The 15,892-nt window shown below is 43.6% G+C and overlaps 1 protein-coding gene across 8 annotated transcripts in view; it reads right to left on the reverse strand.

The window, feature by feature from the left end:
* Positions 1–713: 713 nt before the first annotated feature.
* The window catches only part of plekha6 (pleckstrin homology domain containing, family A member 6), a 330,961-nt gene continuing 315,782 nt past the window's right edge, over positions 714–15,892 (reverse strand). For 7 of the 8 annotated variants that reach the window (XM_043716439.1, XM_043716436.1, XM_043716438.1 and 4 more), the window contains exons 22-26: positions 15,111–15,272; positions 13,372–13,505; positions 10,649–10,791; positions 8,741–8,845; positions 714–6,507 (exon numbers count right to left, since the gene is read on the reverse strand). In XM_043716439.1, coding sequence (XP_043572374.1) covers positions 8,745–8,845; positions 10,649–10,791; positions 13,372–13,505; positions 15,111–15,272 — 540 coding nt within the window. In that variant the 3' untranslated portion in view covers positions 714–6,507; positions 8,741–8,744. The remainder of the gene's footprint in view (positions 6,508–8,740; positions 8,846–10,648; positions 10,792–13,371; positions 13,506–15,110; positions 15,273–15,892) is intronic. The other variant, XM_043716433.1, reaches the window with a different exon arrangement.

Below are 15,892 nucleotides of genomic sequence, written 5' to 3' on the forward strand. Positions count from 1 at the left end.
CTGAGTGGTGACCTTATAGAGGTCTATAAAATCATGAGGGGCATGGATAGGATAACTAGACAAAGTCTTTTCCCTGGGGTGGAAGAGTCCAGAATTAGAGGGCAAATGTTTAGGGTGAGAGTGGAAAGATATAAAAGAGATGTAAGGGGCAACCTTTTCACGCAGAGGGGGTACATGTATGGAAAGAGCTGCTAGAGGAAGTGGTGGAGGCTAGTACGATTGCAACATTTAAAATACATCTGGATGGGTATATGAGTAGGAAGTTTGGAGGGATATGGGCTGGGTGCTGGCAGGTGGGACTAGATTGGGTTGGGTTATTTGGTCGGCATGGATGGGTTGGACAGAAGGTTCTGTTTCCATGCTGAAAATTTCTCTGGCTCTAATTGGTTACCCTAATTCATTTCTTCCAATCATACCCTTTCCCATTATTCTGAGCTGTATGTGTGAACACTATGCTGAAAATTTCTCTGGCTCTAATTGGTTACCCTAATTCATTTCTTCCAATCATACCCTTTCCCATTATTCTGAGCTGTATGTGTGAACACTAACTGGGCTCTATCGAGTTCTGCTGTTTGTATACAAAGGGGCACTGTCTTGATAATTACTGTTGGCTTGGCAAAGACCTTATCCGATGCAGAGGGTACCGAAATAAGCATTAAAATTGACGTAAACCTTGAAACATATTTCAAGAATCAAACACTTAAGACTTACATTTACATTTTTTTTAATTCTGGTTAGTTTCAATATTTTTCATAATAATTTTTTGATATTTCTTTATTACAATACATTGATGTACATTATAGGGTTTACCCCTTATCTAAATTCCCAACCAAACAAAGTGAGCTATAAAACAATGCCTTCCCCAACACATCTTAGCAGTCACGCAATGAACAGCTTATAGTCTATGAAAAAATATCCTGCTTTGTCAAATAGGAAATGGGAACAAGACATAGTAAAGAAGCACATGAGGTTACAAATGTCATATTCTTGATCCTTTTACCTTCCCACATCCTGAGTCATTAAGTGTAAAGTTTCCCAGTACCTTCAAAATAAACCCTCCTTCAAACAGGAGGTATGATTGCTACAATCCAGTATTCCTCTCCGTGAGCTCAACTGTTGTTCAATTTACAAGGTTTGCACTGGAACAGCGGCTGTCAATGGGGATGTCAAGGGATCAGTAGAGGGAGAGGGGGAATGATGGAAGAGGTTGGTGTTTGGGATGCGAACAGACCTGGACAGTCCATAGCTTTTGAAGCTGCCCTCCCCTCATCTGAAGGTCAAGGTGTTACGGAATGAATCGAGTTACAGACGCAGGGCAATATTTAATTCTAAATATGGAGTTCAGCAAGATCATGGATCAAGACGGAGTAAACACCTTACTTAGACCTATGGTCTGAATGGTATCATTAAGGGCAGCATCTAGATTGGCAAGAAAGAGTCACAAAAACAAATAAATCAAGAGTCAATGTAACCTTCAGAAAAACAAAACTAGGCACATAGATTTTAATCAGAATAGGATTGGACTCTGTTATGGTGCCCCTATGGTCAATCCTCATTCTCCATGCTGCACAAAAAGGATTGTCACCTAAAAGCGGGCATTGGGTGGTGGTTGGCACCTACAGAACTGTAATCTGGGGGGTGGTAAGCTCTGCTGGGCTGGAGAGGGTGTAGAGAGAGCAATTTCTGCAAGTTGTTCCAGTCTACACCTCAGACTGAGCTTCAAAGGAAAGCCAGGATGCTGGAGAATTGTCCTCAGTACCACAGCATGGAAGGAGGGCCCAGATATGTTAGGTTTGAGTCAATGGCTGATCATTATTCTCTACATCCAGTCCTGCTGAGAGAGCGCCCAACTAACAGCAGTAAAGTCTGTCACGATTACAAAAGGTCCTCCAGCAATTAAGAGTTCATTTAGAGACAAAGTTCTAGAGTGGTCTCTAGTTTGATCCATTAGGGATTTTATTATCCTTAAATCTCAATCATTTCATAAGCTGAAAAAGACAGTACAATCTTTGTAATCACTGAGTGCATGGAACCTCTAACTCCCCACCATTGGTGTTCACACTGCAAATAGTTTTATAGATAGTACACTCTTGCATGGCTAAATCATGTTCAAAAGTTGGCAATTTCTACGTGACAGCCTGCTTAATGATCTGCTTTATTCAACTAAATCCTTTTGAACATTCTACGTTCACTGATGTTGATTTTGTGATTGAAGATGGTCACAATACACTTGTCACAGTAACCTGCCTGTGTACAGCTACTTCCGGGAGAAAGCGAGGAGTGAATTGAGCAATAATGAACAGGACTGCACAGTATTTTAAAACAGACCTTCTGGCTTTAGTCACTGGTTAACTGTGACAGTTTCAATGGCCTAAATTAAGAGTTTTGTTCTGTTTTACAGACAGCATCAATCACACATTGACTCAGCTTGACTTTGGTCACTCACAATTATTGCTCCCACGTGTTGACTCCACCCGCATAGCTTATATCTCACCTTCCAGTCCAGTCTCCTTCCCTGGTTCACATTTCATATCTAGATGCGCTTTTCCAGCAACACATTTTCAGCTCTGATCTCCAGCATCTGCAGTCCTTACTTCCTGCTCCTTGGATGCTGCCTGACCCGCTGCGCTTTTCCAGCAACACATTTTCAGCTCACATTTCACATCCTCACACCTCAATCTACCCTACCCTCTACCTCCCCCAGGTTTATTCCCTTGTTCTTATGTCCTATGCACATCCACATCCCAGGTCACATTCCCTTCTCACCTGTCTTGACATGCATTGGCCACATTTGTAGCACCCCCTGCCTTTAATCCTGCACAACCTCCTCGTCTGATGATGGACTTCTGGATCTTTCCATTCTGTCCCTTTACTATTTTGCTTGTACCAGCCATTAGTTGCTTTGCTTGCCCTAGTCAATCCTCAACATTGATTGCACCAGTGAAGACGCCAAGAGCACAACTGTATGAGACCAAACATTCAGTTGACTACTGGTCATGCCCATTGTATCATGGAAATAATCACCCCCTCACACCTGCACGGGACTGGAGTCTGCATTAAAGCGGTAACCTCAGGATACTCCATGTTGATCATAAATTCTCTGGCAGTGCCAGATCAGTTCACAGTTAACAGTTAACAATGACTTCATAACAGAGTGAAACCACACACAGGTATTCATGTTGGAATATGTGAACAGATCCAGATTTCAGATTTCCTTTCCAAAATTAAAATTTTTCTTTCAATTGACTCAACAATTAGTGTGACAATGTAATTTATGCTCTCATAGTGCTGAAGTATGCCAGCTTTGCAAGGATAGTGTTCAGATAGGTGAGGCAGAGTTAGTCTCTGTACATCAATACTGTGAGTATTTGAATAGTACACTCTTTTGTAGTGACTCTGGAAAGAGATCAGTATTAGATAGTTTTTTTTCCTTAATTTTACCAAGTTTCTTTATGAAATGAGGCATTTCTGACCCCAGTGGAAATCTTTTCCCAGATTGCCCAGAGTAAGACTCAGAAGTCAATGGGTGAAGCAAACAGGTTGCAAGATCATCTGATGAAAAGAGAATGTCTCCCAATCAATGAAACCTCTTGCTTAATTTGTCCACAGCTTATTCAACATCCAGGTCACGAGTAGGTCACCCTTAACTTGTTGTAGCTCTATATTGAGACTGGAGCTATACTGCAGCTGTTGAAGGAACAAGCTAATGTGTGCTGACACCAGGATATGATCTAGGTCGGACTATCAAACACTGGAACAATTTAGCATGGATGTATAACTGCAGTTACAGCTCTCCATTCCTGGTGACAAGAATTTATTTACATTGGGATTGTAAATCATTGCTCCTAGTTCATGAATCCCAACAGCCAGCACACTGAATAGCATTTTATTGTCCTCGAGTTGGCCAAGTTTTTGGGCTCGAGACAAGGTCCCTCCTCCAACAAGAGAACTTAATTTGCTGCCTCAGTATTGACCCAGTGAAAGCTCGGCACACTATAACCTCCCCTCTCCATCTGGAATTGACTCATTATACAATAAAGGAGAACCCTTATAAAATTCCTCTTCCACATCGCAAGAGAGACTCTCTTTAATGAGAATCAGGTTGCTCAATGGTGCTGACCTTCTAGAAGACCATCACAAGACTGACATTAACTCAGAGCTGATAAATAACTGCCATGTATTCTCAACTGCACCACACTCATTCCTCAACTTGACTGAAGAAGATCCCCCAAGCACATTCCAACTATCCCTGACGCTCATCAGAGCTAATGCCTTCAACAGAACTAGATTTCCTGCTGCAAACTCTGCCGCGGCTTCTAGTATTGATTTTCTGCCCAAATTTCTCCCCTTCATCCACATGACCCCAATCCTTATCCCCATCCTTGCTACCAAAAAGAGTCGGAGAACTTCTAAAAAGAGTGTGTCCAACTGGGTGCAAACTTCACAGTGGAGTACATAGGGAGCCCAATTCAGTCCTTTTCTAACTTCTGGCAACTCTACTTTCTTCTGGATTGATGGCAGTGGGAGAGCAGTTAAATGGAAAAATGTCTTAAGGAGCTTATAAGCAAAAAACTAACTGGTCACAATCATGTTATCAGTGCTGGCCTTAATAGAGAGCAGTCTGAAACCGACTGAACCAGTGCCTCCATGGAGAGATATCAGGTCGGTTGTCACATGTCAGATGGCTACACAGTGCGACCTCAGACTGACAAGACAGCCAATTGACAACAGGACTGGGCAAAGGAGAAGCTCAGTGCTTTGTAAATTCCGGCATAAACTTTTCATCTTTATACAACACATATGTACAGAGAGAAGGTTCAGAGTTATACCGTGCAACAGTTTAACCCAACTGTGATGGAAGTTTCCCATATTACATTCAGATCTCCCATTAAACAAGCTGGACTTAGCCTATTTAGCAAGTCACAGAAAAGCTCATCAACAGTCAGTCAACAAGTACTCGTTGAATTTGACACAAGCTCTGTAAAATTGAGTCTTCCTCTTAACTTTGTTTTCCATCGCTGCCATGACAACACAAGTAGCTGAAGCCATTGCTAATGAGAAGGCACACTGACGTGTATTGATAAAACGGGTTCAGCCACATTTTCGAACAGACATGAAGATTGAGCTAGTTTACACTTGACTACCAAAGCCCACATTTTTATTTTGCAGCCTCTCCCAAATAGGCTTCTCAAAATAGTCAACAAAAGAAAGTTAACAGGAAAGCAGAGATCGAGGAGGTAATATATTTGTAAATTTCTGCGTTATTCTGATGTAAATTATTCACTGAGAGAATCTGCTGATTGACACCTGCAAGAGTAACAGGTTTGGAAGAGAAGGAAAGTCAAGAAGGGTATTTATTTAGTTTTTTTGGGGGAAATAATATACTTGACCTTTGAACATGTGTTTCTGTGCCTCAAACTATTCCTTGAGATGGGTGTACAGTAAAACCTTCATGAGGCACCTACACTTTCACTGAGCACATCAATTGCTAACCCGCCTGCACACTTCGGGAGAGGGAAGGACTTCAGCTGGCTATGCAGGGTATGCAACCAAGTATAGTGTCTGAAGCAAGATCAGGATTGGCTCCGATCACTGGAAAGGGCAGGGGAAATCTCTCTGCTCTCCTTCTTCAACCATCAGCGGATAGTTGACAGTGAAAATCACACTGGCATCATGGGACTCAAATGGTGATCAGTGCCACAAGTAATTACCCACTCACTCTATCCTCATGCCCCCTGGTAAGGTCAGTGCTGGTGGGCATCAACTTTGTATGAAATGACCATTCCCCTGGTACTCCAAGATCTGCTATCAAGTCCCTGTCAGACAGTTTGCCCAACTTCCTTCTCCTGGATACCTACTGGCAAGGGAGATGATACTGAGATGAATTGTTTTTTTCAAAAAATAAAGTTATCTATCTTCTGGGGATTTAGGGCACTTCTCCTCCCTAATCGCTCACAAGCTTCTTCTTGGGGTTCTGCTTGTCATCAGCTATCAGGCCTGTTTTTGCTGCACATACCAGCTCCAAATGAGCCTCAGTCTACTCCGTGCCCTCTTCCTCTCAAAGGTACAGCAGGAATCTAATGAAAATACTTGGTCCCTCTTATGACTTTTATAAATACAGTATTAATCATTTTTAACATAAGTATTTTCCCCGGCATATAATGAGAGCGTTTATAAAGTATAAAATGCATTCATAGACTTTCCTTCTGGTCGAAACCTCAATCTTACAGTGGTAGCCCAGGTTCCTCAGAATTCATTGCTCAAACACAAAATAAAATCAGATCACGTGAAGGACTAAAACAACAAGAAGCTCCTGGATGAATATTGGGAGGTGTTGTCTTCTTTAAATATGAAGGAGTCATTCAGCCTGGTCTCCGCTGGGTGTCAGTGGCTCTTGGACAAAGGCTCCTGCTCAGTCTGAAACTCAGTCCTGTCGATGGTGTCAACGTACTACAGATAGTCTTCAGTACGTCGACCCGTGATACTTGATGGCAGCAACAGCTTGAGCTGCAAAAGAAACACGTATTAAATGGTCTTGCTGCACGGTGTAGCTGATCAGCTCTTAACTCTCCATCACTTAAGGACATTAAAATGAAGAGGAAAGAGACTCTGATGTAAATAAAATCGAGAATGCACAGACTACAAATCACTTACTTTATAACATTTAGCAACAGTGTGAAATGAAAATTTTAACCAACTCAACCTGACAACATATGATCTTTGAATAAGAATACAAAGTGCAAATTGCAATAGCCCTTTATAAATTATAAATTAAGGGGACATGTATTTTACATGTTATTCAAATGTTGAAATCATAATTCTGTAACCCTTTTGCTACTTTGTACATTTATTTTAGTGATACGTTGTGTGTTATCAGTTTTACTTCTATCCTTTGTCACAATTCAGCATTTGCGGCCCTGATGATTTGTCAACGAACATTTAAAGACCAAAGGAGGCACATCCCAGATACCAGGAGCACCGAGTACTGAGAAAGTCAACTTTGGAAGGGAGTGGATTGAGAGGGGACCTTATGCAAGACGATAAAAAGTATTTTCAAAATGAAATTATTAGTACTAGGGTTCTGAACCCATCCATTTTGGTCAGGCGTCCTACCAGAATTGGCATGTGGTTCCCCCGGGGGATCATTCTGGAGAAATGGCCTTTGTACACAGGACTCATGCGTGTGTGGGACTCTGGCAATTATGAGCTTGCAATTGCATAGTTGGGCACTGCCAGTTCCTCCAAATAAGGAAGAACAGTTATGAAGAAAGTTGAGACTGAAGAAAATTGCCCAGAAGCTCTGAGTCAACAGCTGGGGTGGGGCGAGTCCACGCTACCCCTCCAGCAGCAACTCACCCCCTACCTCAGAATGCACTTCCCATGGCCAATCCACCCTAACATGCACATTTTTGCATTGTGGGAGGAAACCAGAACACCCAGAGGAAACCCTTGTAGACATGGGGAGAATGTGCAAGCTTCATACAGACAGTCACCCAAGGCTGGGATCAAACTCACTGATCCATCATGCCACCCAGCTTGGATGGGAACATGCAGATGGTGGTGCTCCCATGTATCTGCTGCCCTTGTCCTAGATGGTCATGATTGTGGGTTTGGAAGGTGTTGTCAAAGGGGTACTAGTGAATTTCTGGTATATACTGCTGATGATGGAGGGAGTGAATGTCTGTGAATGTGGTGCCAATCGATCAGGCTGCTTCATCTTGAAATGGTGTTGAACTTCTTGAGTGTTGTTGGAGCTACCCCCATCCAGGCAAGTGGGGAGTATTCTATCACACTCTTGTCTTGTGCCTTGTGGATTTGTGGAGTCAGGTGGTGAGTTGCTCACTGCAGGATTCTAAGCCCCTGACCTGCTCTGGTAGCCACAGCACTGATATGGTGAGTCCAGCTGAGTCAATTGTAACCCCCAGATGTTGATAGTGGGAATTCAGTAACATTAACATTATTGAACATCAGGGGAGACAGTTAGATTTTCTCTTGCTGGAAATGGTCACTGCCTGGCATTGGTAAGCCATGAATACTACTTGCCATTTGTTCGCCCAAGCCTGGATATTTTCCAGATCTTGATGCATTTGGACACAGACTGCTTCTGTCTTTGAGGAATTGTGAATGAACATTGCGTAACCATCAGTGAACATCCCTATTTCTGACCTTATGATGGAGGGAAGGTCATTAATGAAGCAGCTGAAGATGGTTAGGCCTAGGACACTCCCCTGAGACACTTCTGCCAAGGTGTCCCAGTGCAGATCCTCACAGTAGTGTCCTAGGCCCAACTTACCCTAACAATTTTGAATTTTTCCATTCCTTAGTGCTCAAAGACATAAATTACATTTCTCAACCCGGTGTACATCTAAACATTACATACCTTATTCAGGTATTGATGTCATTGAAAAACTCAACTAAGGAAATGTAATAATGTGCTCGCAAATGTCATATTATCAAAATCATAAAATTGAACACCACACGACTTGTGTCACATGATCATATGACACATGATCAAATGTTAGGTGCAAGCTTTGAGAATAAAGGAAATTGGTACAAATTGAGGAAAGGCAATTAGAAATGTGACAGGCCTTCACTGCCTAAACTTTCATAGGATCTGATGTCAATCTACCCAATTTACATCAATCACTGCATGCAGCTAATGCTTAATAAGTAGACATCATACAAGTATGTCATTCTTTTAAAGTTTCAAATGATGAGTCTTTCTTTAAAAACTGCTTACTTCTTCAGACACACATTAAATGGCTTCCATCAGTAATCTGAGGTGGCAGTGAGGAGATGGGAGATGATGGTGGGTTTGAAGAACCTGGTGCACTTGAAGCTGGAACTAAATGGAATGAAAGCGTGGAATATATGAAGCAAAGATGATGGCAAAAGCATTCTTTCAAAAAAAAAATCACACCCCTAAACAAGCCCACGTGCAAAGTCCTGCATTGACAACAACCCCTTCTCCTCCTACAGTTAGCTGTGACTGAATGCAGGCTGTTGCATTCTTAGTACCTGGTCGCCATACCCATTGTTCAGAGGTTCCCCTGTGTAAGTGACTGTCATTTTGCTTCCTCTGATTTGCCTTCTCTGCAGTTTCACCAACTTAAGGATCCCCATACCGACATCAGGCCACTTACCCCTTCCAACCACCACACCCCTCCCAACCCAACTCTATGGTGCCCACTTCCACAGTGTGCCCTTTACCCCTTCCTTCCCTCACCACAGGTAGCCCACTTGCCGAACACTGCCTTGCCTCCCTCCATCTAGATATCTGTCTTTGTTTCCAATCCACGTGCAACTAGTTTTCCCCTCCTTACCCACCAACCTCCAGCAGTGCTTGACCCAGTTAAACAGGACTGCCACCACAACGCAGTCTCTTCTAATGCTGTACTGAGCATGATGGTTAAAGTAAATGTGGACTGAGTGAATGGCAATGGATTAAAAAGAAAATTGTTTTAGAAAAATAAAGCATCACTAAGTATTTAATGCCAAATGATAATTCATCCTGGAAATAAATTCATCCAAATTTAATAGCTGTCTGAGCTGAGCCACATTTGATCATGAAAAGCATTTGCATTTGGATAGTAATGGTAAGGGCACTTGATTATCTATCTCTAGGAAATACTGACACCCTCTTTGCTTGACCCATTGCTGTCTTTTGGGTGACAGTACTTTGACAATAAGAATTTAAACAGAAAAACAAGTTTTTCAGCCTAAGTTTATGCTCCATGTGTTTGTGGTGTTTGCACATTCCAGGACAACGTCCCAGGAATGCTGAAGGAACAGTCATGCATGACCAAGTCACGATGATATGTGACTTGAAGGGAAATTTAATAAACATTCACATCTACCAGAGATGGGGGAATGGGTGGAGAGCAGGATCTCAGTAATAATCATGAGAAACGTTCCAACTGCAGCTGGGGCATCGACATTGGGATCCTGTGGGAGGCCGGACCCTGATGGTGTCAAGGTCCCACGTGCTTGAGTGATCTTCCTGGGGGTAGCCAAATCCCAGGCTGTACAGGTAGAAGGACAAATCAGACTTCCTCAGACTGTGGCCATCCAGCACCTATATCAGGAACAGTGGGTGCTGCTGGGGAAGGTGGAAGACTCTAGAGGGCATCAGAAGCCTCAGGACTTCTGGTTAAAATGAAGTATGGTCAGAGCTACTGGATGATTATTATACGTGGGGTACCCTTTGATCACTTTAGGCTTAAGGAATATACCCAATTCCTTCTTGAAAATACTCAATGCTTTGTCCTGAATGACTTTTCGTGGCTGAGAATTCCACAGGCTCATCACCGTCTGGGTGAAGACAATTCTTCTCAACACCATTTTAAACGGCCTATCCCATATCTCCAGATTGTCACCCTTAATTCAGGACTCCCTGGTCATTGAAAACATCCTTCCTGTGTTAACCTGGCATGGCCTTGTTAGAAATTCTAGAGGTTTCTATGAAATCCCCGCATTCTTCTGAAGTCTGGTGAATCTTGTCCTAACCGAGGCAGTCTCTCTCTCTCTCTCCAGAAGTCAGTCCTGCCATCCCAGGAACCAGTCTGGTAAGAGGCCTTTGCTCCACCCCAATAAAGGCCTGAACTCATTCATTTCCAGAGCACAAGCAGAGCGTGACCGCATGCGTTACCTGATAAGAGCCGGCTGCGCCTGGATGCCTCTGTGGCCAGAGCACAGGAGATCTCGATCCTCTTCTCCTGCTCCTGGAGTTGGAGCTCAGGGTCTAGGTTGGCGTCGATCAGCCCTTCATTTAAGGGGATGATGTTCTGCAAGCTGACATCACACAGACCATTCACTCTGCTGTCCAAATATGCGCAGTGTCCTTCTCCCATCGTCCTTCCCGCCCAGCCCAAATCCAAATGAGCTACTCATTGCAGGAATGTCCCTTCACTGCCTTCTCCCCCATCCTGCATTGTGAACAAAAGCAGACAGCGCTGGAGACACTCAGCAGCATCTGTAGAGACAGAGTTCGGTCTGACTCTCCTTCGGAACCTCTGACAAAAGGGTCCCTAGACTCAGGATGTTAACTCTGTTTCTCTCTCTGCAGACGCTAGGACAAAGTGAGGACTGCAAAGGCTGGAGTGAAGGCCTTACACCCGAAACGTTGACTCTCCTGCTGTGCTTTTTCAGCGCCACACTTTTCATCTCTGCAGGTGCTACCAGATCTGCTGAGTTTCTCTAGCACTGCCTGTCCTTGTTTCAGATTTCCAATGGCCACAGTTTCTTGCCTTTATTGCACTGAGGACAGTTGGGCACCATGGGAAACAGTGGAAGTCACCATCTTCCTCCTGCTGTCAAAACTATTTTAAAATCACTACATTGCTCATGCAGATGATGACGCCAAATTAGATGTTGAAAACTGCTTGTCAATAGGAAAAGGGACATTCTAATTACATGGGGGAATTGAAGATTCAAAAATTATACACACACACACTTCAAACAAACCTTTGTACTGTTCTGCCTGAAGGACAGTTTTTTTTAATATCAAAAGCCATTTTCAGGAGGTGGCATTAATGGTGGTGGTAATGACGCATTTCCATCCTGAATAGATGTGATTTTGTACATTGGGGAAGACCTTTAGGCCATTTCAAATGGCTATTAAAAATCCACGTTGCTATGACTCACAGGCCAAGTAGGTGAAGGCATAACAGACTTCACAGAAACGGAGAAACTCAGAGCAGGAGAAGGCTATTTGGCCCTTTGAGCTTGTTCTATTATTCAAATGATCACGGCTGATCATCCAACACCAGTCCCTGCTTCCGCTTTCTCCCCATACACTTTGATCCCTTTACTCCTAAGAGTGTATGGAATAAGCTGCCAGAGAAAGTGGTGGAGGCTGGTACAATTACAACATTTAAAAGACATCTGGATGGGTATATGAATAGGAAGGGTTTACAGGGACCAACTGCTTGCAAATGGGACTAGAACAGTTTAGTATATCTGGTTGGCATGGATGAGTTGGACCAAGATCTGGGAATGCAAGTCAATTGTACCCTGAAGGTTGCTGCACAGGTGGATAGAGTGGTCAAGAAGACATATGATATGCTTGCATTCATCAGACGGGGTATTGAGTACAACAGCTGGTAGGTCATGTTAAAATTATACATTGGTTCGGCCGCATTTAGAATACTGTGTACAGTTCAGGGCCCCACATTACCAAAATGATGGGGACGCTTTGGAGAGGGTACAGAGAAGGTTTACAACGACGTTGCCTGGTATGGAAGGAGCTAGCTATGAAGAGACGTTGAGTAGGTTACGTTTGTTTTCATTAGGAAAAAGGAGATTGAGGCAGGACCTGATTGAGGTTTACAAAATCCTGAAGGGTATAGAAAGGTGGATACAGATAAGCTTTTTCCCAGGGTGAAGGATTCGATAATGAAAGGTCATGTTTTCAAGGTGAGAGATGAACAGTTTAAGGGGGATACACACGGCAAGTGCTTTACACAGAGGGTGGTGTGTGTCTGGAACGTGTTGCCAGCAGAGGTGGTAGAGGCAGGCAGATTCATTTAAGATGCGTCTGGATAAATGCATGAGTAGGTTGGGAGCAGAGAGATATGGATGCTTAGGAATTGGGTGACAGGTTTAGACAGTAGATTTGGATCAGTTCAGGCTTGGAGGGCCAAAGGGCCTGCTCCTGCTCCTGGGCTGTAAATTTTCTTTATTTTTCTTTGTTTCTTGTGCTGTATGACTCTATGACTATACCTAACTCTTTCATGAAAACATTCAATGTTTTGGCCTCCACAGCTTCCTGTGGCAGAGAATTCCACAGGCTCCCCACTCTTTGGGTGAAGACATTTCTCCTCATCTCAGTCCTAGATGGCCTATCGCCCATTCGAAATCTTCAGCACTGAAATTGAATTATTTTGGACTCAAAGTTAACTTTGATTCTCTCTTCATAGACCTGCTGAGTTTCTCCAGCATTTGTTTTGCTTGTAACTGACTCTAACAGTTCTCACTGTCATGGGGTCATAGTAATTTCCAGTCCTCAAGTTGGGGGCCACAGTGCGAGAGGTTTGGAAGCACTGGCCCACAGTCACATAGCAGAGGCCTAATTACTAACTCTTAGGGAATAACAATGCCCCTTACCCAGTGTTAATGCATTTAACCAGTCAAAGCTAATGTAACCCGCTATTATGTAATAACACTTCTTGTTACTCAAGTAAACGCCTTTTCTGTTGACTGATAAGTAGTTAATCCTTCACCACTGAATACAAGTCCCAGAGACTACAACAAGAAGACTGCTGGTAGCAAATCTGTCTTAAGAGGATCCCATTAGAACCAGTTGCCAACTATAGACATCTCTTACAACACCCAGGCTTTGGTAAACTCCCCCATAGTTCAGCAATTCGGTACCTGGATTTTGCGATGAGTGTTTTGATTCGTTCCACTTTCTTCTGCTTCTCTTTGAGCTCCTCTGGACTGAGAGGAAGCTCAGGTTCAATTTCAATGTATCGCTCTGGAATGAAGACTTTGTCTGGTGTGGACAACTGTACATGAGAGAATCAATCAGGACAAAAATGAGTAAACATTCACAAGCCCTGTAACGTACTTTGTACCAAGTGAACAAGTAAGCCATCCAGTACACTACCTCGTCTTGCCAATACCAAGTCTAAGGTGAGGTAGACCCAAATAATCATATTTATTGAAATGAACAAAGTCATGCAGGACCTGAACACAGCAGACAGGGAGAAACCGATTCCAATCTTTAAAAAGTGGAGATCAAGGGAACACCGATTTTGAAAAGGAGCAAATACAGCGTAATAAAATGTGTTATCACACAGCGAGTCTGGAATGAGCTGCCTGAAAATCTGATGGAGGCAGGTTCAGTGGAGACATTGTAGAGGGCACTGGATTAATACTTGAATAGAGACATGTGCAGGGTTAGGGGAAAAGGCAGATGTGTGACTCTAAGTTATAATGCTGGAGAATCAATGCATATATGATGGGCTGAATGGCCTATTCGTGCAATGATAATGATTCTGTAAAATCGGCTCTGGGGAACTGGATACGCTTTGCATGGAGTGCTGGGGTCATGGTGAAGCAAAGCATGGGTCATAGCTATCTCAGATAGTGCTGACAGTTGATGGGAAATCAGTGGGTAACCTCACTGTGACCATTTCTAAGGGCATTAATCCATTCTGCACACGCTCCATGCTTGTCAGCAGGAATCCCGTCTCTTTAATGGGGGAGACACGGCTCCAACAGCTCTAGCCTATCAAAGGGCTGGCAAACTAGCCATCCAGCTCTACTGTGCCACCAAGAGCACTGGTCACTGCCAAGACTGCAGTTGGCTGGGAGCAGGTGCTATAATCTATTGAGGTGGGGACCAGGCAGATAAGGCACAGGAAGAGTTAAGGATCGAGGTGGAGGGAGGGTTGTAACTGTGAGGGTGGTTCGATCTGTCAGAGGACCACTTGTCTGATGAAGACAGTACCCCCTCAATCCCACCAGTTTTACTGGAGCATCACTCCATTGTGGAAAGGCCACTCATATCCACCAACCAGCTTACATCCTGATGCTACAGCCTCTTCCAACCTCACAGTCCGTCCCATGAATCAGATTGAATTCCATCCTGGTTCACAGAGAATTGCAATACCACTGTTGCTGATGGATGGCGCCAAAGAGCCAAAAGTCCTCAACTTGGGCAGTGGGATCTACAAACCTGGTGTATCTGTGGCTCTCCATGGCTATTCCAAAGTTCAGCTGCACCATTCAAAGAAGAGAAGGGAATTTCTCCCTAATTTCAAGACAATAAATTAGACTTTGCACCCATATCACTAAAACATATTTTGCCGTGTTTTGTGGAAGCTTTGCTGTGTAAGGACACTGTTGCATTTGCTAACTTCACAAAATAAATCTATGGCAGAAAAGCACAGATATCCCCAGGACACGAGAAGTGATTAATAAATGCAATGTGCCCGTCGAATGCCCCATGTCAAAAAGTAATTAATTCAATTTCTGCATGCACACCACCCTCTGTTCAGTATCCTCACTTTCCCATTCCTCTAACACTTCTCCACACTCACACTGCCTTCCACCAATCGCTCGCCATCGTGCACAACTGCCCCTCCAACACTCACAACCACACACACCTCCTTGTTGATGTCCACGGAATAGTGCTCTGGCTCCACATCCATCCTCCTGAGTCGGGCAATCTCTTCCCTTGGTGTCTCCTGATAGTTTGCTGTGTGATCCCCCCTGACAGCTGCCTCCAGGTGACAGATATCGATCTCTGTGGTCTTACGCCGAGGAACCTGGATTGGATGGGGAGAAAGAGTAAATTTCAGCTCTTGTTGGAAGGTGACAGCTTTACTGACCCAAAACTTCACCGACAGAATAATCACATCATCCATTAAGAGGCTATTGATATTTTCTTTTGAGTGTGATAGGGGTTCTAATGGGACTTGTCGCAAGATGGTTTCTCTGGGTTCTAATGGCACCTGGTGCAAGGTGGTTTCTCTGCGTTCAAATGGGACTTGGCATAAGATGGTTTCTCTGGGTTCTGATGGGACCTGGCGTAAGATGATTTATCTGGGTTGAGAAGGCTGGACCTTCATTGTAACCTCAGTCAGTGCATTAACCGGACCCATCCTCTAGGTGTTACTCTGCATCACAAACCAGCCATCCAGCCAACTGAGCTAATCAACCCCTCTAAAGCTGATCATTAATAAAATGTTAAATTATATTGTTAAGATACATTAGTGAAGGACATTGGGTAATCAAGTACGTAGAACACTTATAAAGGGAGACCACTGGGACATGGGAGGCAGTAGGTAGGAATTAGACATCGGCAGTGCTATATCCTGTCAATTAACTTACACTAAAGGAAAGTATTAGCATCTAGTTTCATGCTTCACCAACTGGCTTGGGGTTG

This window comes from Chiloscyllium plagiosum, chromosome 26 (genome assembly GCF_004010195.1).
Source record: "Chiloscyllium plagiosum isolate BGI_BamShark_2017 chromosome 26, ASM401019v2, whole genome shotgun sequence".
In the NCBI taxonomy this organism is placed as follows: Eukaryota; Metazoa; Chordata; class Chondrichthyes; order Orectolobiformes; family Hemiscylliidae; genus Chiloscyllium; species Chiloscyllium plagiosum.